The following is a 26747-nucleotide window of genomic DNA, read 5'->3' on the forward strand; positions in this document are numbered from 1 at the left end:
CCTTGACTTCTTGCCAGGCTGCCTAGCTGGAAACCTTCCTCCAGATGGAGCAGGCTAGGAGAGGTAAGGAAATACGAAGATGAAAGAAATGAGAACATATAGATATTTCTAATTTTGCTAACGTTTCTGATGTCATTTAAACCACCAGAAAAAAAAATGTAAGGAAAATATTATGATCCACTCTAATACTTTTCGCATTCATTTGTATTAGCACAAATGTCTTCTCAGTAGAATTTTCTTTCAGAATCTGGATGAGGTAGATTCTTTATTTTATTATTTGATTGAAAAGAACCTACTTGCTCCCAAATACTTTTTTTTTTTTCATTAAAAAGTAATAACCAAACATGACCAGTCAAAGCCACGCACTGCAGTGAAAATAGGAAGATACACAGATACACAGCCTGAAAAAGCAGCTTCCCAGGAAAGTAAATTCTCTCCCCCGTCCACCTCGTTGTGTAAGCTTCATCAGTGCCAGGGATTTTATCAAGAATCATAAAGCTCCTCTTTGGGTCCCACACAAAGCGCAGGGCGGAGCACGGCTGCCACGGGATTGCAGAGGCCGGCCTGGAGCTGGTTGGTATTTTGGGGACATGCAAGCTTCTGTGACTAACACAGCCTGGATGGGAGCTGGCTGGGGAAGGAGGTAGGGATGGCAAGGAGCCAGAAGTCTCCCTTCTGCCCCCAAAGTCCCTTGCAGTGCTGGGGTGGGGGGTGCAAAGTGAGGGCTCCCCAGGGGAATCCATGGCCTGCAGGGCCACATGCTATGAGGGGAATGGCAGCAGGGCGGCCTGCTACATGACTGCGGGCTGCAAGGAGGATGAAAGGACCTGGCCAAGGACCTCTGCCAGGTGGGTTACAGGTGGGCAAACATTCTTTGGGGCTGTGGTTGACAGAGGGGTGGTAAAGCCCCTCAGGGGGGCTCACAATGCCTGGCCAAGGCGCAGGGCTGCACCGAGGGCCAAGCGCCTCCGTCACACTGCGCCGAGTAACAGCAGGCCTCACTTCCCTCCCCCACAGAAAAGGTATTCCAGGCTGCAGTTATTACAGCAGTATAACGCAGACCCCAGTAGTACATACCCCACTGCTCATCCTTCCTGCCTTCAGACAGCTTCATTTTCCTCCCCTCTGGTGATTTATTTTATTTGTATTGTATTGTGAAACCAGGAACACACCGTGCTGCCACTGTGTCTGTCCACGCAGTGGAGCTGCTCACAGCGTCCACTTTTTGGCCCAAACACGCAGGGCTGGACCTGGGTTCAGCTGCTCTTCAAAGCACAAGGTGCCATAAAAGGCTTTTTTTTCCTCTCATCACTCTCCAGTCCTTTCCTCCTGCTTAGTCTTGCCATGGACTTAGCTGGACAGTCTGCCTTAGGCCATGGTAAGGGCAAGCAGGCTGGGAGGACTCTGGGAGGGGACTTCAGGATGTGCACAATGTCCCCTCTGCTTGCATCAGCCTGGGCTGCAGGCAGGGACATGTGGGAAAGCACGTGCACAGCCCAGGGCTTTGAGAGCCAGCTTCTGCCCCAGGGTCTGACAGTGCATGTGGATCCTTCCTCCCGCCCTGCAGGGCTTCTGCCCTGAATCCTTGGGTTAGCTCATTTTTCCTATGCAGCAGCTTGTATTTTAATTTTCGGAATAAGTTGTGTCTCGGTTAGGCTCCAAGGCCTCCCTGTGTGCCTTGCTGGTTTTCTAAGGCTCAGGAGTAAGAAAGGACAGAGCCGCAGAGGGCAGGATGAATTGCCACAGCTTTGGGCTGGCAGGCTGACATCAGAGCAATGGGAAAAAACAAGAGCTCTGAAGGAGGATTTCCTTTGGAGCTGTGCCCTGGAGGGAACAGGGGAATGGGAAGGAGCAATGGGGAGACAGGAGTCATGCTGGCTGCAGAGGGAAGGCAGATTTGTCTGGCTGCAGAGAGACAAGGCTGCCCTTTGCCCTGAGGTGCCTTTTCCCAGTAAGGAGCCAGTCTGGAGCCAGCTAAAGAAACACAGCAATGCCGGTGGCCCCAAGTGCTGCCAGCCACGTGCTCTGTCCTCCCAATGCTGTGCATAGTGCAGGGCTCCTCTGTCCCCCGATTTACAGCTGGATGTCCCCTTTCCAGATCCCCCAGGGTGTCCGTAGACCACACTGTGCATGCTGCTTGCTGCTGCCATCGCTGATTGGGGCACTTTGTAGCTGTCACCATAGGTGCTGTCAAGGAATCGTTAAGCCATTTGCTCACATTGTTAATGAGTGCTCTCTCCCATGGATGCGCTTAGCAGCGTGGCACAGTGCCTGCTGACAGGAGCTGAGGACATGCCACAGCTGGAACAGGGCTTCTTCAGCAGAGAGGAAGCCCTGCTGGGACATCTGCAGGATGGGGAATTTTCCAGGTGAATCAGAGAGCAAAATTCCCATTTTTCACTCCTCGGCTCCTTTTCTGGTGAATTCCTTGTTACTCCCCTCTGACATCTTGGTAGTCTTTTGATGGTCTTGGGAGATGTTGGGCTGATTTCAGGCCAGAGCTGAAGGGTGCTGAGACTGCAGAAACATTTTGTCTGGAGCTTTTACTCACACTTTCCCATCACACCTCAGCTCTGTAGCATGGCTATACTGGGATTCAGGGGCCTCACTGCAGAAGAGAGCAGGGCACAGATCCTGCCTGCCTCCCTTCTCCTTAGCCCTATGCAATTCTCCGTAGGTTTTCTATTTCATATTTTAATAATGCAAAGACAGCAGAAGAGTGAAACCCAAGTTGGTGTAGGGTGGGTGTGGCTGCTCTCCTGCCTCTGGGCATGGGTATCTGCAGGGAACGAGAGCCTATTCAGGGTCGGTGCACTGCACTGATGGGGTGCTCCTTGCAAAATCCCCCAGGAGTGCATCTGTGGGTCCTTTCAGTCTCTCTTTCCCTTTAGTAAAATGTCACTTTAAGCCACACCAAGCTGTAATAAAGCTGTGCTGGCCATGGCACCTCTTGGTCTCACAGTCTGAGCTACAACACAGCCACCGAGCTGACTTTCTGCAGCAGGGGGAGCAGCTGCACGTCGGTGGGCCGGGGAGCATCACGGCGCAGGGCTGCCCTGTGACACCTCTGGGTGCGGGTGTTCATATGTGACAGCGGCTACGGGACATGGCACTCCAGGATGATCACTGCTGGGAAGCTGGGCACACCCGGGAGCGCTGGGGTTTTGCACACCGCTTCTTCATCCACTGTGTTTTGGCAGCCGAGAGATACTGCAGTGCACAGTTAAAGCACACGATGGCACTGCAGGAGCGCATAACTGCCTCAGCCCCACTCTGCAGCTCAGCTGGGTTTCTCAGCCCTCCGACGAGGTGAAACTCCTGCAGGTGCAGAGACTTTCCAGGGACGAGGTGCGGAGAGAACTCTGGGGGACTTGACAGCCCAGTGCTGTCCCCTGCTAGGGCAAAACTTGGAGTCCAGGCTGCTGCCTGCCTCTACAGCATCACTCCATCACCACGGGGCAGGAGGAGCCACAGGAGTACACGGTGCTGCAATGGGTGCGACCAACATCTTCCAAAATGCAGAGTGGATGATGACCCAAACAAACCTTCCCCAAAAGACCAGCTGTGCTTTGTTAGGTGGCCAGCCAGGTGCAGAGCTAATCTGGGCTATAGCACTTAAAAGCTAATATGTACTAAATGTGCTCACCTGGGTGCACTGAGGATTTCCACCCTCGCCTTGGGTCCCTATAGCTGCCTTGACTTTTTGAGCTCGTGCAGGTGGAGAGATGGTCTTCAGATACACACTGGTCAGAAGCAAGCCCTGGTGCAAGTCTTGCGTGATAATGTCCTGCTGGCTGGTTCCTGAGGCTTGGAAGAGAGTGAGCCTGTTTGTTGGTTCCTGAAGCTACCAGTCCTCCAACCAAAAATCAGGGAGAGGCATAGAGAGGAGCAGAAAGGCTGTAATGGCATTTCCGTGGATCATGTGCTTTTTCCTGAAATAATCCTTTAAAAAAAATACTTGCATGTGACCGGTCTGATATTTAGCTGTTCTTTGCAGACAAGACCTTCCTGCTGAACTGAAGAAGTATACGTGCAGCAACTTCTGCCCAGATCACGTAGGTATGTAAAACAGAGCGGTCACCTTTGTAGAGGTTTCCTGAATTATCAGGTGGGTGGCTTTGCTTTCCCTCCTCCTGTTATCCCTCTATGAAAAGAAGTTATCCCTGGGACTTTTCCACAAGTAACAAGATGTGTATCCAGAATGAAAAGCACAAAATCAGCATCAGAAGAGACGAAAGCTCTTCCATGAAAGGAAGAGGGATGGAGGGGTTTGGTTCCTACAGCTCCCATCCCATCTCTCTGGATGAAGCACTCTTTGCTTGATATCTCCCTGCTTTAAATGCAGCTGATTGATTTTCTTTCTCCTTTTCTGCCTGTTTATTTTAATAAAGATAGATTATTTATTTTTTTTTGAAACCTAAAGCAAAATGTTCCTCTCTCTCCGCCCACCCCCCTGGCACTAAACGCTGATGGGTTTTTTTTCAGTGCTTATAATTTGATTTCTGCCTCTCCCGCTGGGCTGATGTGAGAGAAACAATATTTAGAGAAGTAGATTTAAAAAAACAAGAAAATGGAGCAGGGGAGGTAGAGGCTGGGAGTGGTGTGGGGGGGAAAAAGGAAGGAGAATCAACGAGAATGAACTCTCGTTTTCTAGGCCGTTTTCTCAAGTTTGCAATCTCTGATGGGCAAAAATCCCAGTATAGCTCGACTAATCAATTGCTCTCTGAAGAATAGAAAATGCCTCGTCTCTTTAGGTATTTCTGTGTTATTCTTGGCCTGCTGCAGTGACTCACTGTAGCTGCTCTGTGCCAATGATTTCAGGTTTGCATCCTCTTTCAGAGGTAGGGAATTGTGATCATCTCCACTTTGCAAGCGGAGAAACTGAGGCAGGCGTAGTAAATTGGTTCCTTCCCCTTCAGATCGTGGGACAGTGGTTCAATCAGCACACACAATCCAGACGGCGTTTTCAGCAGCTCTCAGCTCTTCACACTTAGACAAAAGGAGGTTTTCAGTAGTGCTTAGCAGTGATAATACCGAGCAGCAAGTTTTCAAAAGAATTCAGCAGCTCCTCTGCTCTTGGAGTGCCTTAAGGAAAAGCTCCTGCTTTTGCTAACGGGAATGGCTGTTTTTCTTGTACCAAAAACCTGACCCTTCATCCCTAGGCACGGAATTAAAAACTTCATCATATATTTTTAACAGCTTTTAAAGGGTTAGCATCCCTCCTTTTCTTTTTTTCCTCCTTGTTTTTCCTGCTTTCTGGGGACGTGGTTAGTGATTGTTTCTGTGCGTATCTGAAGTGAATAGCTTTTCTAAATATTTTTTTCCTCCTTTAAAACACATAATCGAGATTGTCTGCTGCAGTTTATATTTCCTGCTGTGGAGACAAATACCTTAATTAGGATGGAAGGGAGGAAAAAAAAAAAAAACATAATACAGAAAAATAAAGCAGCTCTGTGAAAAGAAAACTGAAAGGTCTGAGAGAAGTAGAAATGGGCAAATGAAACCCCTTGGCAGGCAGGAGGCATCTTGCACAAACAAGTGTGTGTACTCACACCAGCTGTGGGTATTGCTTTGCTCAGTGCAAGGAAGGAGGCACAGGTGGAAGCCTGGCTGCACTGAGTGTTGTAGCATTTCTGTCAGTCAATGAGAGCTGTCCTCAAACTGCTCGACCTCCTACAGCTCCTGCTCTGTTTGCAGGGCAGATGTGTGGCTTAATTTCAATAATTCTGTTGGGAGAATAAAGGGGATCTTCTTTTACTGTCGTACCTGCCTCGGCCATACCTCTCTCCTTCACTTAAAAGGGAAGGGTCAAATTAATCCCTGGTGGTTCCTGCAATTCATTATGGGATTTCTTGTACATGCTGGCCCTCCTTTGAGAGCTTTGGGGAAATTACAGCAGAAGAAAGCAGCAAGAAATGCCTGCATTTACCAGGCTGGTATTAACTCCAGGGATGTATGAGAGGGATACACATACAAAATTGTTTCTTGGTCCTTAAGATTGTGTGAATAGCAGAAAAAGTTGACCATCTGTATAACTGAGAGCACAGCGTGAGCCTGCAGGGAAGTGGGGTAAGAGAGCTCTTGTTTTCCTTAGTCTTTTTAAGCAGCAGCAGCAGCCTGTGAAGGACATACATTCAGCCCACTCCCATCTCCATAGCAGGTCTGCAGTCAGAGCAGATGAGCTAGCTCTCTCAACATCCCTGTCTTAATATCTTTATGGGAAACCATCCCAGTTCCCTTCCCTGAAAGTACATGCACCCAGAAAAACACCTTGCTGTCTCATAGCACAGCGTGCTGCTGAGGCTTCCCATTTAAGGCCAGCCCTGATGCCCTGCAGGTGCTGCCCACCTCAAGGAGGACCATGGAACCTCCTTGATGTGGTGCAGGGGAACAGCAGCTGCCAGCCCTGGAATTTGGAGGGCAGCCTTGCACCAGCTAGCTGGCAACTGGCAGAAGGGTCTGCTTGGATGGATTAATCAGCCTTACAAAGGTCTCCTTCCAGGCCATAGAATGGGGGGAAGAGGATGGACTGAGGACATCCCCAAGTACTTCTCTGCTGCTGAGCTGAGATTTATATCCAGCTCATTGAGGATAATCATCATCATCAGATGGAGAAACTCAGCACTTACTTTCTGCCCCATCCCTCCAAGAGAGAAGTGTAATATTCTTGTTTTTCCACTAGCCTGAGTCAGTAATGGTCTATATGAACTGTGGTGCTGTCCCTATATACTTAAGGCTGTCATTCAGAATCATACACCTAAACACTACAAACTCCACAGCTTAGGAGGATTGATCACAGGACTTTAGTGGCAATCAAAGCAGCACTTTGTGGACTCTTTTCTTTTGTCAGTTGAACTATGGGGTGTGAGACCGAAACATCCTTGGGATGGTGGTGAGGTGCTTCCAGTCCTCACTGGACACACAGCCATGGTGCCAGGTCCTGTGCAGGCGGTGGGATGAGCTGCACTGATCCTGATCAATGTGCGTGTGGGTCCTGTGGGTCAGCAGACAGAGCATGGGGGGTACCTATGCTGTGTGGACAGAGGTACAGCATCAGGAAATCTAGGCTTGTGAGACAAGCACGCAGCCTGCCTGTCTATGCAAAAGTACTGCTAAATGAAAGCTCATTAGTCTTGTTTGACTGATGTCATCCGCTGTTTTGCAGAATGTGCATGAAGACAAGCATGAATGCCATAGCTGTAGTCAGAAGACTCTTCCTTGTCCTTTTCCAGTGCAAAAAGCTGCTGTTCTTGCTCTGTGTGGGTAAGAAAACCTCAACGCATGCTGAGCCCTGCTGTTTCCCACCAGAACTCACTGCTGTGTCCCCCAGCCCCATGGCCTTGCTGGGCTGGGACTGTATGGATTGAGATGCCCCTCCTGGCCATGGATGTCTTCGCTGGAGAGACCTCAATCATGGGTGTGATAGAAGAGAGGAGAGAGAGGACATAATTCCATAAATCCCCCTCACACAGCCTCGATTTCACTGCACATAGCTCTATCAGCTGTGCTCCCAAATGCTGAGCCCTGTCCTGCAAATGGCCCCACCATGCACAGCTCCATGTGTAGCAGCTCTGCTGTCCTGTGCATGGGCCTTGCACTCACATTTGTCACTAGCCTCCAAGAGAGGCATCATCTGTGCCTGTTTGGGGTGAATTTTTGGAAAACTGAGTCATTCTGGATGTCTCGGGGGGAGGGGAGAGCAGAAAAGCATCTGAAAGGTGACTTTTTTTCCCCGAAGTATGGAAGTTCCTCTGTTGTTTTGCACTAGTACAACCAGGTGTTGACTCAGTGAATTCCCCCCTATGTTAATATTTATTAATATTTAAAACCCCATTGTGAGGCCTGCCTCCTGCATGCTATGTGTGCACGGGGCTGTGGAGGCTGGGGCAGGGTTAATGTGCTTCTGTGATACTTAGACTGAATTCCTGGGGTGAGGGGACAGTCTGGCAGTCACCTTCTAATAAATGCTGCCGTGATCTTAGCAAGATCAGCATTGAGAACTGGGTGTTTACCTGCGTTGTGTGTATATGTGTAGCAGTGCAGAAATAACTGGCTAATGAAAGCCTCTGTGTGGTGAGTGTAGGAAGTCTGGGAGAGACCCTGAGTTGCAATGCCTATATTGAGTGTATGTCACTGCTTGTGTTCTCCCTCCAGAAGAAGGAAAACCAATCCTAATTTCATACCATCGTTGGGAGGACAGTTGTTTTTCACAGAAAAAAAATCACTGCTGCTTAATGACCAAGATGAGACCATTGTCATTTTCATAAAAAAGGAAAGAGCTATCACAGTACACAGTGATATAATGACTGTTTTGTGGTACAATATGGGAAATGCTGAGGAAAGTAAAATTAAAAGTCTTTTATTTATGGTCAGAATGGATTCTTTACTAATGGTAAAAAGAAAAACAGAAAAAACAAGTGCTGAAAAATCCTTATCCTTGTGTGCCAGCACGAACACAGCAGCATCTTTGTGAAGCCACTGAGAGGAGCTGGGTACAGCGATGGGCTGGGAGAAGGGTCAGACCTCAAAGCCTGTCCCACATCACAGACCCACAGGGGTCATGGGGAAATCCTACCCCTTCCCCAGGTCTGAGAGTTGCAGCAGTGTCTGTGGTGTTGATTCTTGCCCATTTTGTGCTCTGCGTCATGTCAACAGAAGGGTGCAAATGATGAAGGAGCCTTTCCCTGCTGCATCCGCAGTCCCAAATTCATGCATGTGGAGCAGGGCACTCAGAGCAAGCCAAGCTTCATTGCCTTCTGCAGGTCTGTGCGTGAAGAGCCTGTACCATGTGACAAACACACTTGGCAGGCATATTGAGTAAGTTGCCTCTTCTTTCATTTTCTGATTTTGGTGCTACTTGTGGTCCGTGGTGGGGCACAATTCATTATTCTGGGAAGCAGATTTATCCTCTCCTCCCAGGGTAAAACCTGGATGAGAAACAATTCCCCAGTAAGGTCTGAGCTGTTGAGGACGTGGAGGACTATGTTCTGCCTGGCGGTGGCTGGAGAGCAGGGCAGATGGAGAAGTAGCAGGATAAAATAGCATTGGTGAGCCTGGAGATGTCATAGCTAGACCACAGAGAGATTCCCTGGTGTTCATGGTCACTGCCAGGGTGTCTTGTGGATGTCTCACGGTGCTCTTTGTCTGCCTCTATATGGAGGAAAGTACAATGCTTGCTAATGATGTTCTAAAATTCAACCTGTTCAAGGCTCTAAGCAGCTTGAGCTAACTTTGGTATTACCTCTCCAGAGATCTTTTTTTCCATCTAAATTCATCTGTGTTTCTACTGAACAGAAATGGAGCGCTTTACAGAGTCTTTGGAGGGGACCCATTCATGGACACCGGTGGTCAGGAGCTGGAAAGCAGGACAACATGGTCAGGAGCTCAAAACCCTCCTTTAGGAGACACCTTTAAGAGAGGACCTGAACTGCCTCTGACTCTCAGGCCACAGTCTAAGGCTTGAGAGCCTTCAGGAAGGGCTAGTAAGAAATGAACCTTGTTTCTTTTGCAGGAGGCACGTTGGTGCTTGCCGGAGACGCTTCATGTGGAGAAAGCCTTTTCTTAGCAGGTTTGTTAGCTGTCTCATTTGTTTGGGGAATTACAGTGAGATAATGAGTCAGTGGTCGAGTGGCTAATGTTTGGGAGGAACTGGCAGTTTGGGGTTTGTGTGCAGATATGCAGAAATAGAGCTGACTCTTGCACAATTGCATCTTGGCACCAGAACAAGTGAGTCAAAGGCCAGCGGGAAGATGCAGTGCAGATGTGTGTGCAGAATGTCCTCCAAAGGGCAAGCAAAGAGGAAGAGATGTGCAGCTGAAATGGCTGTGTGCAGTCAGGCTTTGTCATGAGTGTTGTGAGAGTTTGTTTTGGGTGTTACGACTTTCGTCATGAGGTGAATGAATAAATGAAATTGGGAACCTAAATAGAATTCTCCCCTTCTCTCGTCTTGTGGATAAACAGTGAAACAATGAGTAGGCACTCCCCAAAGCTGTACAGAGAGAGGAATGACCGAGAAGGGAGAGGAACTGGGAGGTGGGGCAAAACTGGAAGGGAAATGAGATTTTTGCTGTCCTGCTGCTTGAAAGACGAGTTAGAAACAGCAGCAGATTTTTAAACCGTGGGACGTTTCTGGGAAGTACTTCAGGATAGGTCGGTAGATTTCCAAAGCCCTTCATTATTTAGCCTGCTTCAGTTGTACCAGGTCCGTGTCTGATACTGCTTTGACAGCTCTACTTGTCCATAAACTGCTGCCTGTCTGTATCTCTCATTAGGTTTGAATCTCACTGGGAGCCTTTCCTGACCAGCAAATCCATATACTCACTACTGGACAGGCCTTTTAAACAGGAGCTTGAGGAAGTTCTGTGGCTCCATAAGCTTCCTTTTGGGCTACACAGCTCAGGTATTGAAATACTCTGTCCTTCGTGTTGTCCCACTGCGTGTGTGGACACAGTGGGGCTGTAGAGCCTCTTACTCATGGAGCAGCCTGGAGTGCTGCAGAGGAGATGGAAATACAGCTGAGAAACACACCAAGGGAAATCTGGACTGACTGGATGGGATGCCTTTGACAAATAGTGGTCTTGAAGAAATGGGGACAGTGCTTTAACTCCTGGCTGTAGCTGTGCCAGGAGAGATGGAAAGGGGAGGGCTGAAAAATGCTACTGTGGATGGAGCAGGAGGCATTGCAGAAGTTATCAAATGCTAATAGAAAGAGGATATTGGGTGAGTTGGCACCTGTTGGCTTTTTCTATGAGAGGTACTACAGACCAGATTCAGTAGCACTGATCAAAAAGTGCATGCCTTTCATGTGCAAAAAATGCCTCGTTTGGAGAGTGTTGGGCAGGTGATGGTTGCAAGAGTGGTGTTTGAACAGACTGTCCCATGTAAATTGTCCTGGGATTGTATATAGGGATGAAACCTGTCTCTTTAGAGCAGAAGAAATAGGAGGTTAGTCTATTGGTAGTTGGGGGGATCACAGTTTTTCCCTGACAATGATTCTTCAACTTCTTGTCTTCTAGTTCTCTCTGCTTTTAGCACGTTGCAGCTTCTTCCAGAGCAGGATTTGCCTGGATCCTTTGGCCGGTATGAAGTCTAGGCTGGAGATGGGAGCTGGGGGAGCACATTTGTCAGGGAAATGATAGCTAGATTGAGAGTCATGGTCTCTGCAGCTATTGGAAGTTCTCTCTCAGTGTTCAGCTTCACAGTCTTTCTGCCTCTTACTCCTGCCACTCTTCATCTCCTCTCAGTAGGTTTCTCTTTCTGTCCCTTTTAAACGTACCCTTTCAAGCAGCTCTCATACTGATGAACTTAAGCTGCTAGCTCCTAGCTCCCTCCCTTTAACTTCTGTCATACCCTGAGTTCTTTTCTCCGTGTTGCCTTGTCCCATCTATTTTCTCTTGCTCTAACTCCATCCCAAGCATGACAGGCTGGGAGTTGGTTGAATCCCTCAGGTGTGCCTGCCCACATTCAGGAGGAGCAGGAACTGAAGTAGTTTTATTTAGGCACTTTTATTTAGACCCTTTCTCTGACCTTTGTCTCCCGGATACACTGCATGCCTCCAGCAGAGGTCTGCCTGTATAATTACTGCTCTGCTGGGTATCCACGCTTGACTTTCTATTTCCTTAGTGCCTTGTTCACTCCAGCCAACTAGAGGTCCCACCTCTAGCATGCTGATGATATCCCATTGCCATTGTGAATGTGTAAGCACATTTCATTGTACTTTCCAAGACAAATACCATCTGGCTAGGACGAATCCAGAGTCCTGCTAATCAGGGCTTCTCTCCTCTAATATCACCCCAAAAAGACCCCCAGGGGATACTGAACTAACCTGGTGGAGAAATTTGTCAGAGAACTTTATCTCTTGCTGTCTATTATTTTGCCAGCTTATGGTGCCAAAGGTGCATTGTGGTCGGCAATGGCTACTCTGTCCATGGGCAGCACTTTGGGAAAATGATTGACTCTCACCATGTTATCATAAGGTACTGAATCCTTACTAAAACATTAATGATTAATCAGAGACTGAAGAATGATAATGTGTATGTGATGTTCTTGTTTGGGAAACGTAGCATCTAAGATCTAGCTACCCAGGTAATCAAATAACTTTCTTGCAGTTTGTAGCCAGGCACAGGCATTGCAGGAGCTACAAACTGTACTCCTCATTGACAGATGTTGTACCTGGGACGGGATAGCCATCTCCAGCTCAGTGGAATGGTAGGGAATCTTTGACTGCACTGCAAGCTTACGTGCAGCTTTGCTCTGACTCAAGCAAATCATTTAATGTGCTTTACGTCCCTCCCTGAAAAATAGTGGTTGTCTGCCACTATCATCTGCCTTTATATTGCAAAGGAGGAACTACTGGGATATCTGATGAGGTGGTCCATACTGTAGAACTAGGTTGCTGTACTGGGCCATAATGTGTGTTCCTGTCCTCATGTGAGTTCACATAGTCAGTCTTGCATCTGACAGCAACTCTTTACATTTGGGAACATGCAATATTGAAATGGTACAAATCCAGCCTTTCTGGCTTTGATTCTCAGATTAAATGATGCTCCAGTAAAAGAGTACAAAAAGGATGTGGGAGAAAGAACCAGCATTCGTCTCTTCTTCCCTGAATCAGCTCTGCCCAATCCTCTGGAAAACAGTGACAACAATACACTGATGGTGTTTGTCCCATTCAAGCCTCTGGATTTCTTATGGCTGAGGGAAGTATTGCTGAAAACAAAGAACAAGGTGAGATGTCTTTAATGATGGATGGTTGAAACCAAGTTATTTGTAGTCACATACTCAATAGCTCTCATACTCATGTATCTTTCAAATATTTAATGAGCCACACAAGGCACCTGAGACCTTATTTGTCACTAATTAGACCCCAGTCACACCTAGATTGCAGATGGGTGCATGAGAACGAGTGGAAAAGACCAGGTGATGCTTTATTCCTCCAAACTCTCAGTCTTTCTGAGCATCCAGCCAGGGAAACAGGCCGCAGCTAACTCAGGCTTCTTTATCCTGGCAGGGTTTGGTGATAATGGACACATCTTGAGTACCTCTCTGCCTTTCTCCTATAGACAACAGAGGGATTTTGGCGCCAGCCTCCCCAGGAGTGGAACTGGAACATCTCTCAGCTACGTATTCTCAATCCATATGTCACCTATGAGGCAACATACAAACTGCTGCAGCTGAACGCATCAAGTAAGGTATGCTATCATGCTGGAGAGCAAACAGCTGACTGTCAGTGTTTGTTGTCCTCCGTAATAACTCACTGCTTCAATGCCACATAAGGGGAAGGAAAACATATTTGTTAGATCAGCCGGTCCCTTTCCCTAGTAAATGCCATCTTTTCCTTTAGCATGGTGTTTTGGGTTTTGAACCGTGTTTCTTCAAAGAAAAGAAGACTTTTTCTGCTTGTCACAACAGCACAGTGTTACTCTAATTCCAGTCTGCCCTGTAATCCTTTGCCATTTTGAATGCAAGTAACTTTTCAGAGTTGAATTTCTGGCTGTAGTTCTAGACCTCAGGACACCTGCTTCTCTGGTGATCAGCAGCTTTGTCATAAAGCTCTTTCATATTTGTTCCTGTGATATTCCTGTCTCTAGACCATTACTGATAATTAGCTAGCATATTGAGAGGAATTTTGGTTGGCGTTCCTTAAAACATTCAGGTCTTGCAGATCCCTGGCCTGAGGCTGGCTGTTATGCCCACTACTTCGGGAATGCAAATTTCCCCTTCACTGCACAATGGAGGATTACTTCATTAATGAATCTACTTTGTCTTCAGTCCTGACGATCTTTGTGATGGTGCTGTGCAATCTTTAATTAACTTTAAGCCTGCTGGGCACCACCAGGATGTTTATAATCTGCAACAAAAGCAGGGGAAGCTTGAAGGCCTAGTGTGGTGAAATAACCTTGTCCAAGGTCATGCAATAACTTGGCTGGGGCTGAGATTAGGTGCCAAGTCTCCTGACTGCTGAAGCAGTGCTGTAAAAAAGTACATTTTCCTGCTAAACTGCTTGGAAAGTGTGAAGTGGGGCAATCCAGAGGAGGAGTGCTAAGTGCTCAGTTCAGCTTGAGGGACCAGTTCAGCCACTCATGATGTGGTGGGTGTTCTGCACCGTCACAAGGTTGTTAAGGCAAGGTCTCAGCTGGTACATAGCCATGTTAGTTTTATATGAGCAGAGGGAAGTTTTGTAACACATAGTCCAGGGACAGGAATTTAATGCATGGATGAGAAGTGAGGTTTCTCACTTCTCACGAAGGTCCCCAGCAGGGAACACACAGAAAGAGGCACACAGAAATGAAAGAGATGCGGGGACTTAGTACAGGCTCAATAATAGATGTGGTCTTCTTAAAAGGTGTGCTTCCATCCAAAAGCTTTTTCATTTCCATGGAGCTCCACGTTTTATAATCTCAGAGGCTGTACACTCTTGAGTCCCCATCTTCTGCAGCATCTCCTCATAAGATGCTCCTTGTTTGAGTTCTGGGAGTGCTATCCAGGCACCTGTTCTGTTTTATTTATGTATTTTTTTCTGCATAGAGTGTGAAGAAAGCTACTGGTCCCAGCTGCAAAGGTGTTGCTGATGTCAGTTTTGTAAAAGTATGAGTTTGAAATGCTAAACAGATGTTCTCTCTTTTCCCTTCCCAGAGATATGCCACCACGGGAATCATTGCTTTGAACTTAGCCCTCCATCTGTGCCAAGAGGTCAACATTGCAGGCTTTGGTTACCCTGGCAACCATGACACTACTACGCCAATACATTATTACAATACTGGTCTCTCACGGAAAAACGAGGTAGAAAATGCTTTCCCTTCAAACTAAGGTGTTCTCCATAGGGGAACCCACTGGAAAAAGCTGGGACTAAAGGAGCTGTGAGCTCTGGTAGCTATCACCAGCACTACTTGTGGAAATTAGAATCATAGAATCCTTAGAGTTGGAAGGGATCTTTTTAAAGGTCATCTGGACAAACTCCTCTGTAAGTGCTGGGGTATGTTTTCTTCCCAAAACTACTTGAAAACAGACGCTGGCTCCTTCATGGTGCCTTTCATCTGTCCTAGTTTGCTGAGTAGGGTCCTGTGCAGTGGGGCTTTAAGTTTGGTCAGGCAGGATCGGTGCATTTCAGGGAGAATGAGAGGCACTGTAAGGATTAACCTGTAACTTGGGCTCTCTTATCCCTGCAGCTCTTTCAGCATAATCTCACAGCTGAGAGGAACTGGCTTCTGAAAATGATTGAGTGGGGAGTGATTGCTGACTTAACCAGCCATGCTTTCCAAGCGCAGAACCATTAAGAGGAGGCCATGCTGCTTGCTATCCCCATCCAGACACCTCAGTTGGGCTTTGCCCTTCTTCCAGGTTGTTTTGAGCATGTCACAGTGCATCCTTTCCCAGGTGGAATGGGAGGTCAAACCCTGAGATTCAGAGCACTTTCCCCATTTGCCTCTGACTTCCACCACTGTCTGCTGTAGTGTGGAGGATGAGGAGTGTTGCACAACACTTCTTGTGTGATCTCCTGCTTTGTAATCAGCCGTCCTGTACTCACTGGGCTATTTGTGAAAAGCATCAGACTGAGATGCCAGGCTGGTCTGCAGGCCCTGAGAAACTCAGGGGTGAAGGTGCAGTGCTTACCCTGAGATTTCAGACCCCTTCATGCACAAATTGGAGCAGAAGAAAGTTACACCCGTCACTTTGGAAAAGGACGAGGTTGAAAACACAGAGTTTTATTGTCTCGCTAATTGTTGAGAACTGTTAATGTCTGCAGTAAACACACACACAAAAATTGTTTCTTTTATTGTTCTGTTCGAGAATAAATGCACTTCTGTTTTCAGGGAGTTGGCTCTGTCTTGTGGGAGGGGGATTCCTCAGGGGACAGATGAGAGTTACCTTAGTTACCTTAGAATCCCCTCTGAGATCTTATGGTTTCATGGTCCCATGTAGTCCCCCTTATCTTCCTCCCAACATACTGCTCAGAGCTTTGTGTGCCTCCTGCTGATCATTCAGAGAATAGAGCCACCCTGCCAGGTCTGCTTTGTGTGCTGAAGATCTTCCACATTCAAGAAACCTCACTAAAATCTCCACCTATCTGCAGCTGGGTCATGTCCACATTCTACCTCTGTGGCCACATCTCACTACAGCTTCCTTCTAGGATGAAGCTACGGCATATCGTCCTTTCTTTACTGCTTTCTTCCTGACCTTTTATCATCATGGATTCACCTCAGGTGATGATTCCCCAGAATGCTACTTGCAGAAAGAGCCTACGGTGTGATGTTAAGCTGATGGTGATATTGGTATAACCCCTTTGTTGCAGCCACTTCAGCCAGGTCTTCATTGAAAGGCAGCTCCTCCTGCACAGCTGTGTAAGAACAAGCGGTAAGGGTGGGATTGGCTTAATTTATATCAGGCTGCATATGTCTTACAACATGCTGCTTTTTCAACATTACTACACTACCTGTATAACTTCTGACACTTTCTACACCAGGCAAAGCTTCTGCTTTCTCTCCCACTTCCTTCCATCCCCTCTGCTGTGGTCAGTCTTTCAGAGTACTTCCTATGCTACTCAATTCCTGAGTAACTCCTCAGCCCTCTCTCCTGAAGGCTTTTTCTAACACCTTCTCATGATCTTGTGAAGAGTTGATCCCCTTCATGTTGTTCTGGCTGCTTTTCCCTTTTGCTCAGGCTGGTTCCTCCTCTGGACCTGAAATAGTTTTGCCCTGGTCCCTGCATGTGATTGTGGCCAAAGATATGCTGACAAAGGTCTCCCAGAGCTGCCTTGCCCTGGGAGCCTTGTAGGAGAACTGAGGCCTCACTGCAGCTCAGTTTGAGAAAGGGCACTTGAAGGCTAAAAGGCGTTGACCTAATCTTGCACATGCAAACAGAACTGAACTGAGCTTGGGAGAAAAAAGAGGCTGTTTCAATAAGTTTCTCTTTATTGGCTAAACATTGGCTTCGGGCTATGTTCTGAAAACAAATAAATCTTTACTCTCTACCTTGCACACAATAACCACACAGATTCTGCTGGGTTCCAACAATATGATGTTCCTGAATGTTTACAGATATGCATCTGGCTCTGGCTCAAACTGCTTCAGAAGTTATTGCTCTGTATGCAATGACGGTGGGCTCTCAACTATATGGATAATTACTACTCTTTGTTATTCTCTTGGTAAAGTATCATAGAAGTTTGCATGTCTAAAAGCTGACATATAAAGCATGCTACCAGCTAAGCCCAGGAGATGGCTTACATTTTCTCTCTAGGTAACACATGCAAGAACTTCACCACGCTTTGTAGGAGCTGCGTTTGCACTTTGTGCTGCAGTCATTGCAACATTTTCCTGTTGTGTCATGGGAGCAAAGCCATAAACACCAGGCTCAGGAGGCTTAGCACTGGCCACAGCCATCAAGGCTGAGAGCTGCAGTCCTCCACGTCCTACACAGATCTCCTGCCTGGTAGCCTGTATAAATCCCTGCCCTACAGCAGGCTCGTTATTATCAAGAGAACTGAGGGAAAGGAGATGGAATAAGTGGGATAAAGCAGAGCCATGGTAATACAGAACATATGTAAATGAGGCTACCAAATACCATAAGGATGTAATGGAGGGGGAAAGAAAAGGAAAATGAGTCCTGTTGTTACTCAAGTAGCGAAAGTTAGCATCCTTCTCAGGGCTGCAGGAGGGCAACTGCACTCCTTCCCAGCACAGTGCGTTCATGCCAGGCACTGCAAACAGCCCTGCATCAATGGTGACAGAGAGTTCCCAGCTCTGCAGTCAAGGAGTGACCATGGCAGAAGGGCCGGGAGCTGCTGGGCTGTGTGTTGCCTGCCTGCCTGTCCTCAAGGGATGAGGGGGCTCCCGGCCACTGTCATCGCTGCCTGGCAGCACTTGGCAGGTGAGTCTGCATGCCTCCACCATCTGTGTGAAATCCTTCCAACCATTTCAACTGAACATTGACTTGTGTAAAATGTAGGGCTCCTAAATGACCTGACATAGTCCATATGGAGTACCTGCCACAGATAGTGACTGCCTTGACACTGATTAATCACTTCCTTTAGTCGTATATTTGTCCCTGGTTACCTGACACAGTTCTTCCCTAATAGCTCTTGAATAGATCTGGGGTATTCTTATGACCTTGGCTTTGGGGAATAGCCCATCTGATGACACACATTACCTACTTCAATGTAGGCTCAGCTGCTTTCGATCAAACTAAGTTAGACAGTAGTTTTTGGTTTTGCATCTTTCCTCTCTGTATACCCACACCTGTCCTTTTCCTCGGTGGGAAAGACCTTAGCAGTACTGGATCGTGCTTTGTTTTGGGTGGCCCCATTTGCGGTTGGCCGGGGCTTGGTCTGTGCCACACGGCATGTACAGACCATCTCTGATCCCACCTTCACGTCCTTACCTGGCACTTATAGTCACAGGCACAGCAAGAAGTCTGCACCACTGATGCCCCTTACTTTGAGCCCAGCAGTTAAATCAGCTGTAACTGGAATCAATCATTGCTCAGACAGAGAGTGGCCAATTTTTCTAAAACCCCAAACTAAAAGCAGATTGACCCTCAATGTGGACGTAGTTCTCTTTTTCAGAGGTACAAGATGCAGAACCGAAGGCAAGAGGTCTTTCAGGCTGATCTTCCCTCAGACCCATTCCACATGGGAAAGCATCACAAGCACGAGCTGCAGGCACCCAAGCACTGCAGCGAGGTCCCTTTCAGTGACACCCCTCCTCAGCCCCTTCCCCATCCTCAGCGCAGGGCACAGCTCAGTGCTGCCTCTCCCATGGCCAGCTCAGCCAGGGCTGTCTGCAGGAGGCACTGACTCACTGTTTCCAGGAAGTAATGCATTGCAAGGGGATCTTACGGAGCCATTTGTGGATTCTCTTTCTTATTTTTCGTTGTGATTCAGATCAATTGGCGTCGATTTGTTTTCTTTTCCCAGCAAACAGCCAGTGAAATTCAACGTTTTGGATCTGAGATGTTTCCTTTTGCTTTTTCCATCCACTCAGACAACCTTTCCATTGCAGCCAGATGACTCAGCTGTGCACAAGGAGGGACCATGCCTCAGCTGAGCCTCAATGACTCAATAACTGTCTAACTAACGTAATGTGCAACGTGTTTTGTTGGTCCAACTATACTGTGGCCATCTTATGCTGGGTAATATCTTTCTTCAGATGACAGAGATTGCATATATGCCGTGTGCTGCTGCGTTACTCATATTATAATAATCAGGAGAACAGAGTTTACCCTGGCAAGTGTTTTTAGAAACACTGAGATTTTCTGTTAACACCTCCTTCCTAAGAGATCTTTGATGATCCTACCAGAAAATTGCCAGCGCAGTGAATCGTGTTTTATTTTAGATGTTATTCTTGTCACTTTAAAGGATTCAAAATAATACTTTTGTTTCTTGTGAACTGAAAGAGGAAATTACAGAGGCATTATGCTTTCTACAGTCATTGCACATTGTATGCAAGCTGAAGAATGTGAAGTTAACTGGCATTGACTTTCTAAGCTGGTGGCTGGGTTTCATTTGCTAGCTGGTGTGTTTTCTGCTTGTGCCCCATCCCTCGCAATTTCTGTGCGGTTTGTTCTTGAACCACTGATGGTTTGCATTGTGAAACTGTCCCCTGTGAGAGAAGTGGCACATTTCCTGAATGCCCTTCACACGGTGCTTTCCACTTGACCCCTAAGCGTGGCTGTTGGATGGATTTTGTGACGCTCCCAAACTCTCCAACATCTTCAGCGGGTCTCCATTGAAATGTTAATGTCTAGAGCATACTTCAGGCTCATCTCAGCTTTAGATAAAAATTAAAAGTGGATTGCTTCATTCTGCATATTGAATGCTAAAGGACACACTCATTTGTCCTCTCTGCAGACTCATGATGCTCTGCCAATTTCCTTAATCCAGGCACAGAAGCAGTCGGCGATTGTTTCCATTCACTTTTGATTCCATCTGCAAAAGGAAATACCTGCAATCACAAGAAGCTTTTCAGAGCAGGGATTTTGTTGAACTTGCCCAATTTCAACGCACTTTTTGTCTGCTGGCTCAATGGGCGCTATCTGGCTGCATATCAGGGCGTCCCATTTAGCTCCCATTGTGCCTCCATGTGTTTTTTATCACAGGGATCATCTGTTATTTTAGGATTTCCTCATCCCTCAGTGGCCCTCTGCTGACCTTGCTAAAGAAGTCCCATGCCCATCTCCTCTCCCCGAGATTTTATCTTTATAAGTGCATTGCTTCTCACCTGGTGTAGCAGCTTATATTTACTATCAATTTGCCCGGTTTCATGATTAGCCACTCTCTATTCTATCTACTTCTAGACTCATATCCTGTCCTCATTTCCCATTCTTGCCACTTTTCTGTGTCAGTAATATTCCCCAACTCTACAGCTACATCCTCAGTAACAACCCATGGTTATCTACAGAAACACACGAGTAGATACAATAAAGCTCTACCATTTATCAAGGTAAATGAAGGCAAGGAGCTTTGTTAGAAAGCTCACAGCTGAATTAAATTAATACTACAAACGTCTCCTCCAGAAACAATAGCTGTGTCTGCGCTGTGAGTTAAGGATGGCATTGAGACAGCCCTCAACAAACTCAATTTTGTAGCAAGGCTTCGAATAGAGCCCAGCCAGTCCTGGGCATCCCAGTCCTGGAGCGGTGCTGGAGTGTGTGTTCATGTGATGGATGTGAAACCTGGCCTTCTGGAAACAGGGCTCAGAGTTTCACCGAAATTTCCCTTTTTTCACTAATTTAGCCTGATCTAATCTGAGGCATTCAAGTGACATCACACCGATACAACACCACGCATTTCCTTACTTCCTTTTTCTCCTTTTTTTTTTTTTTTTTTTTAAATGCACAGCGCTGCTAGAAGAGCAATTCAGTGCAAGCATGTCTAGAAACCGGGCAGTCACCGCTTTCACTTCCCTTCCTGCCCTGTGCAGCCCGCAGTGACACGCAGTGAGGAGCAGGCGTGGTGAAGCATGCAGTGCTCCGGGGGGTCCTTTGCTCTGCATCCCTGAGTGCCACCCATGGTGCTTTCTCCTGAAGATGCCCAGCAGAGCGGCTCCCACCGCGCTGACTCTTGGGGTGCTGCTGCAGCTGCTGCTCGTGCTGTCCCTGCTGGCAGGATGCATCCCCAGTCCGTGCCTGGAGGTAAGTGATCTCTGAACGAGCACAGAATCCTTTCACTTCTCTGGTGCAACTTTCTCTTCTGCTTCAGGTTTGCGTGTCAAAACTGTCGTGTGTTAGTTTTCCTAGGAAAGCTCTTCTTCCTTTCAAGGCTGTTACCAAGGCAATTGCAATATTTGAAGTAAACACTGGTCTCAGAAGCACCTGAGAACCAGAACAAGCAGCTTTAACCATTCCTTATTGTTAGCTTATACTGCCATAAGGATGGTGAGGGACTGCACAGGTTGCCCAGAGAGGTGGTGGTGCCCCATCCCTGCAGACAGCCAAGGTCAGGGGATGGGGCTCTGAGCACTGATGGAGCTGTGGGTGTCCCTGTGCACTGCAGGGAGTGGGACCTGATAGCCTTTAAGGTCCCTTCCAACTCAAAGGATTCTACGGTTCTGTTCCCTTCAGGAAGAGATCCAAGCCCTGTCTAAAACATCTGCAAATTACGCAGTTTTTTTGCCTGATTCACACCGTACACCGATTTCACCACTGCCCCGAACCCCTGGCACCCATCAGCGCCTGTTACAAACTTTAATTACTACTTTCAGAAATTTCTGTTCTATCTCCTGGCTTGTCTGCAATGTCACCGAGCTGAGAGCTGGTCCTGGGCACAGCACACATCCCTACGTGTTTGTATTGCTCTCTCAGAGGTTGCTGCTGGGTCACCCTTAGCCCCAGGGAACACTGCCCTGTTCAATCAACAAGAAATGTAGCTCTCACTGGGGAGTAGGATTGGTCCTATTAGAAGCAGGACAGGTGCTCGGGATATATGAGCTCATTTCCTGAAGCTCAGGGCAGCTCATTTAGAAATGAGCTACAAGGTTCATTTAGAAACGAGCTACGAGGTTCTGCTCCAGCTCTCCTGTATAGCAGTATGATTTCCTGACCTTTGGTGCTGACTGAGATCTGCCACAGGTCATCCCCAGCACAGCTTTCAGATGCACAGGACAGAACATCTCTGGAGTTCCTGCTGAAATCCCAAACACCACCCTGGACTTGGACCTCAGTTTCAACAGTCTGAAATTGCTAAGCTCAAATTATTTTTCATCAGTACCCAAACTGCAGTTTCTGGATCTTTCAAGGTAATGGGCCTTTTTATGTGGTTCTTGGTTTGTCTTCACCATCTGGGCCTCAGCGGTTCCTTATTTTGGAGTCTCGTGGCTCTTGGCTGTTTCCTGTTTCACTCTTGCCTCGATCCCTCTGTCTCTCTGCACATGCCATGGCAGTGATGTGCAGCTTTCAGTCCAGATACTGAGTGCAAACTGCCCAGAGCTGGGCCTGTCAGTCTGATCCTGTAGGACGGGATGTGAGGAGGAGGAAGGAAGATGTTCCACTTCTCTCTAAACAAGAAAAACGTCAGACTTTTCAATGTTACAAAAACTCCCAAGTGGAGCACGTTGGGTGGGCTGTTTTTCTAATCACGAGTAAAATAAAAAAACAAAAATGAAGGTACATTAATTTTTTAAAAGGTTGCTTTAAAATATCAACGTATCCTCTTTTCCTTTCTACTCACACGTCTGGGGGAGGGGATGGGGGAGGCCTATCAGCAGATTTGAACTGATAGATAGTTTTCATTCGCACGAGACAACAATTTCTCTGGGTAAATTGTTTCACTCCATCCAATTACAGCTCTGAAGTGACTGAGTGGCAGAGCAGGTTGGCTGTAAGGCTCAGGAGTTCACTGCAGAATGGATTTGGGCCTCAAATTTTGGGTCTTCTGTCCTTCTGCCTGCATGAGTTCCGACCTTTGCCCTGGCTTCAGGTCTCTTGCTTTGCAATTGAGCTTCAGATTTAGGGAGGGAGAAAGGGGCAAGAGAAGGTCTCCTGTTATTATGTAGTTCTTTCTGTTTTGTTAATGGTGCCCTTTCCTGGGAAATGAAAGTGTTCAGCTGTAGTTTGAGGGGTTGGGTTCAGGGGCACTGGTCAGTGCAGTGAAGCCAAACCAAACCTCACAGTGATGCTGAGCCTGATAACATTGTATTCGTACTTAGTGCGGTAGTGTTAGTGAAGGTGGGGTGAAAGGGACAGTGTTTCATCCACATTTACCCTCTTTTCCTGCTCAACAGGTGCCACATCCATACAATAGAAGATAACTCTTTTGTGGATCTTTATAACCTTTCCACCTTAATTTTAACTGCCAATTCACTCCAGCACCTGGGTCTAGCAGCCTTCCATGGCTTAACGTCGCTGAAAAAACTAGTACTGGTGGAAACAAGCATATCCTCTCTGTCTGACCTACCCATCGGACACTTGAATACCCTGCAGGAGCTGAATCTGGGCCATAACAACATTGCTTCATTGAAGCTTCCTAAGTATTTTGCCAACCTGACCTCTCTCAGGCACCTGAGCTTTTCCTCCAATAATATTACGTATATCTCCAAAGGAGACCTTGATGCCCTGAGGGAAACAAACAGGCTCAACCTCACGTTGGTACTTTCTCTGAACAATATAAAATACATCCAGTCAGGATCCTTTGCAAAGATTCACCTTGGTGAACTGATTCTGAGATCCTCATTTGAGAACCTCAATGCGATGCACTCTTCTCTTCAGGGCCTGGCAGGTTTACAGGTCAACAGACTAATAGTTGGAGAATTCACTAACATTCTGAAAATAACGGCATTTCAGAACGGACTCTTGAGTGGACTGTGTCAGGTACAGATGCAGGAGTTTGTCTTAATGTGTTTCAGAGAGTTTGATAATGACACAGACACTCTTTTTGACTGCATAGGCAACGTCACCACTATTCGGTTGGTGGACCTGAATCTTGAAACGTTGTCAGAGGTTCCTATGTTTTCTCAAGTGAAACATCTGGAATGGAAGAAATGTAAGTTTCAGGAATTGCCTGCTGAGAAGCTGTCTCTTTTTAAGGAGTTGAGAGTGCTTCGTATTACCAAGAGCAAAGACCTAAATGGCTTCGAGCAAAAGTTTGGGAGTCTAACTCACCTGGAGGTTGTAGATTTGAGTGAGAATCGTCTCTCCTTCCTTACCTGCTGTTCCCCTAAGTTTCCCAGGTCTCCAAATTTGAAACACTTGAATCTAAGCTTCAATTCTGACATCAGTTTGACTGGAGAATTTGCTAATCTGAGAAATCTGCTATACTTGGACCTTCAACACACAAAGCTAATTCATCATGGCACCTACCCTGTCTTTCTCCTCCTTCAGAAACTCATTTACCTTGATATCTCCTACACCAAAACTCATGTTATGTCCCATCTCATCTTTCATGGCTTGAACTCTTTGCAAGTGCTCAAGATGGCAGGCAACTCCTTTGAGAACAATACATTGACCAACAACTTTGAAAATGTAAGGCGGCTCCGCATCTTGGATATTTCAAGTTGCAAATTAGTATGGGTGGACCAAAGTACATTTAATGCTCTCTCTGAACTAAAAGAGCTGATCATCAGCAACAACAAGCTATTGACTTTTGATCCTGTAACATACAAGCCACTCCAAGCCCTCACAGCTCTGGATTTCAGCAACAACCAGATGAGTTTCCTGTCGGACTCAGCCCTGGAAATCCTGCCTGACAGTCTGGTCTTGCTAGACATTTCTCACAACTTGTTTGAATGCTCTTGCACACATTTGAACTTCCTGAAATGGGTCAAGGAAAAGCAGGATCTACTGCGGAACAAGCATTCAATGATATGCCACACACCTGCCTACATGAAGAACATGAGCCTGTCAAACTTTGATATGTCCTCTTGCCATCCCAACCCAACCACAGTAGCATGCTCAGTGACTGTGTTGCTTGCTGCAGGAGTGTTTCTATTCCTCATTTATAAGTACTACTTCCAGCTATACTACTCATTGGTGCTGCTCAGTGGGTGTAAACACTCTGCAGAAAGGGGAGATATCTATGATGCCTTTGTTATCCATTCCAGCAAAGACCAAGAATGGGTGATGAAAGAGCTGGTGGAACCCTTAGAAGAAGGAAAACCTCCCTTCCAGCTTTGTCTTTACTTCAGGGATTTTTTACCAGGGGTACCCATTGTCACTAATATAATCCAAGAAGGTTTTCTGAGTAGCAGAAATGTCATTGCAGTCATCTCAGCTGACTTTCTGGAAAGCAAGTGGTGTAGCTTTGAGTTTGACATTGCTCGGTCCTGGCAGCTTGTTGAAGGGAAGGCTGGAATAATCATGATCATCCTAGGGGAAGTGGATAAGACCTTGCTGAGGCAGAGGCTGGGACTGTCCCGATATCTGAGGAGGAACACTTATCTGGAGTGGAAAAACAAGGAAATAAGCAGGCATATCTTCTGGAGGCAGCTGACATCAGTCCTGCTAGAAGGCAAAAAATGGAATCACGAGGAGATAAAACTCATGTAAAGAGAAAGAAACATCACTTCTGTCCTGTCTCCCACCCTGGCCTTGGCTGATGTTTGGTGCTTGGAAGCTGGTTCTTCTGTGCCTGTACAGGGCTGGGCAAAGTGAAAAGAGGCAATGTAAAAGCACTACAGAAACACCTACTTTGATGATTGCCCTTCCTCCAGGCAGCTATCAAGATAAGGAGTGGCAACAGCTCGAAAAACTGCAGATGCATGAGCTCTGTGGTTGTCTGTAGCAGTCAGATGAAGCTGGTCCAGCAATCCACGCAGATCTGGTGGGTCAGTGAAGAGATATGAGGATGAACGGGCTGTTCTTACCTCTGAAACTCAGTTTGGGCCCAGGGGCTGTTTGCTCAGAGGGGTTTCAGTCTACCACTTCGAGTGGACTCCGGGGTTTCTGGGGGAGAGTGAAGGTCCAGAACTATTGGCTTTGAACTCTAAATGTGGTAGGAAAAGAAACAAGATTTAGGTCTTCAGGTCTGGGTTAGCTAAACTAAAAGTATCTCATCACTACTATGAGTAAAAGTTTAATGCCATTGAATCATAGTACAAAGCAATTTATTGATGTGTTGGATATTGAATACTGCTGAAGTATTGCTCTCTATTTACGGAAGGCTTTGGTTGGGATTAATCACTGAATTAGTCTAGTCTTAAACTTGCAAATCCCTCTATAATCAATGCCGTTCTACAGAGGTAAAACAGAAGCAATTGAGTGGTGAATCAGACCTGATATTTTCTCAGAAGAAAGGGCCCGATCCATCTCACTTTTCCAAGCACCAGATAGCAACATCTCTGTGAAAGCCAGCGACATGTGAGATTGACTTATTTGCAAAAGAGGGAAAGCTAATTTCAGGGCTTGTGCTGGAAAAAGCTGCACCACAGTCCCCTCTCTGTGTGTTCTGTCAGTAGTGTAGTGGGATAACACTAACAAAAACCTCACAGCCCTCCCTAAGTTCTTCTGTGACCCGTGAGACAAAGCTTTAATAAAACCAAGCTGGATGCTGTGTTTGCTTGCCTGGACAGTTTGTTTTGCACCTGTTGAGTTTTGCTGCAGTCGGTTCCAAAGCGCAACGCTCCTCACCTCTGCTTTGATCAATGTCCCTGAGCTCTGCACCTCACAGCACCCCCAGACCCTCACCCAGGGCAGGGGATGGGGATGGGCTATGGGAGGCAGTGCTGGGACACGGGGCCAGCTCTTGGTTCTTTGCCTCAAGGCTACAGGAGAGCATGGAGAAAAAGCAAATATTAGCTCAGATATCATCAGTTACATCAGAA

The 26747-nt window shown here is 46.9% G+C and overlaps 2 protein-coding genes across 2 annotated transcripts; both read left to right on the forward strand.

Moving 5' to 3' along the window:
• The first annotated feature begins 414 nt into the window (after positions 1 to 414).
• Positions 415 to 15810, forward strand: LOC771388 (CMP-N-acetylneuraminate-beta-galactosamide-alpha-2,3-sialyltransferase 4-like). The gene is made up of 12 exons (XM_046901864.1): positions 415 to 643; positions 3998 to 4059; positions 8763 to 8817; positions 9295 to 9375; positions 9512 to 9568; positions 10272 to 10399; positions 11016 to 11079; positions 11880 to 11975; positions 12534 to 12726; positions 13062 to 13190; positions 14635 to 14781; positions 15168 to 15810. Exons 1-12 carry the CDS (start codon positions 591 to 593, stop codon positions 15273 to 15275), a joined length of 1173 nt encoding a protein of 390 aa, XP_046757820.1. The 5' UTR covers positions 415 to 590; the 3' UTR covers positions 15276 to 15810.
• A 5043-nt stretch (positions 15811 to 20853) lies between these two features.
• TLR4 (toll like receptor 4) lies at positions 20854 to 26481 on the forward strand. Its single transcript, NM_001030693.2, has 3 exons — positions 20854 to 21126; positions 22063 to 22229; positions 23214 to 26481. Exons 1-3 carry the CDS (start codon positions 21022 to 21024, stop codon positions 25471 to 25473), a joined length of 2532 nt encoding a protein of 843 aa, NP_001025864.2. The 5' UTR covers positions 20854 to 21021; the 3' UTR covers positions 25474 to 26481.
• Positions 26482 to 26747: the final 266 nt, after the last annotated feature.

Source organism: Gallus gallus, chromosome 17 (assembly GCF_016699485.2).
Source record: "Gallus gallus isolate bGalGal1 chromosome 17, bGalGal1.mat.broiler.GRCg7b, whole genome shotgun sequence".
In the NCBI taxonomy this organism is placed as follows: domain Eukaryota; kingdom Metazoa; phylum Chordata; class Aves; order Galliformes; family Phasianidae; genus Gallus; species Gallus gallus.

Coding starts and splice junctions, on each gene's coding strand:
- LOC771388 (XM_046901864.1), top strand. CDS start 591: ATGCAAGCTTCTGTGACTAACACAGCCTGGATGGGAGCTGGCTGGGGA. Junction 4,060..8,762: donor CTTCTGCCCAGATCACGTAG/GTATGTAAAACA, acceptor TGCCTTCTGCAG/GTCTGTGCGTGAAGAGCCTG. Junction 8,818..9,294: donor ACACTTGGCAGGCATATTGA/GTAAGTTGCCTC, acceptor TCTACTGAACAG/AAATGGAGCGCTTTACAGAG.
- TLR4 (NM_001030693.2), top strand. CDS start 21,022: ATGCCCAGCAGAGCGGCTCCCACCGCGCTGACTCTTGGGGTGCTGCTG. Junction 21,127..22,062: donor TCCCCAGTCCGTGCCTGGAG/GTAAGTGATCTC, acceptor GATCTGCCACAG/GTCATCCCCAGCACAGCTTT. Junction 22,230..23,213: donor CAGTTTCTGGATCTTTCAAG/GTAATGGGCCTT, acceptor CCTGCTCAACAG/GTGCCACATCCATACAATAG.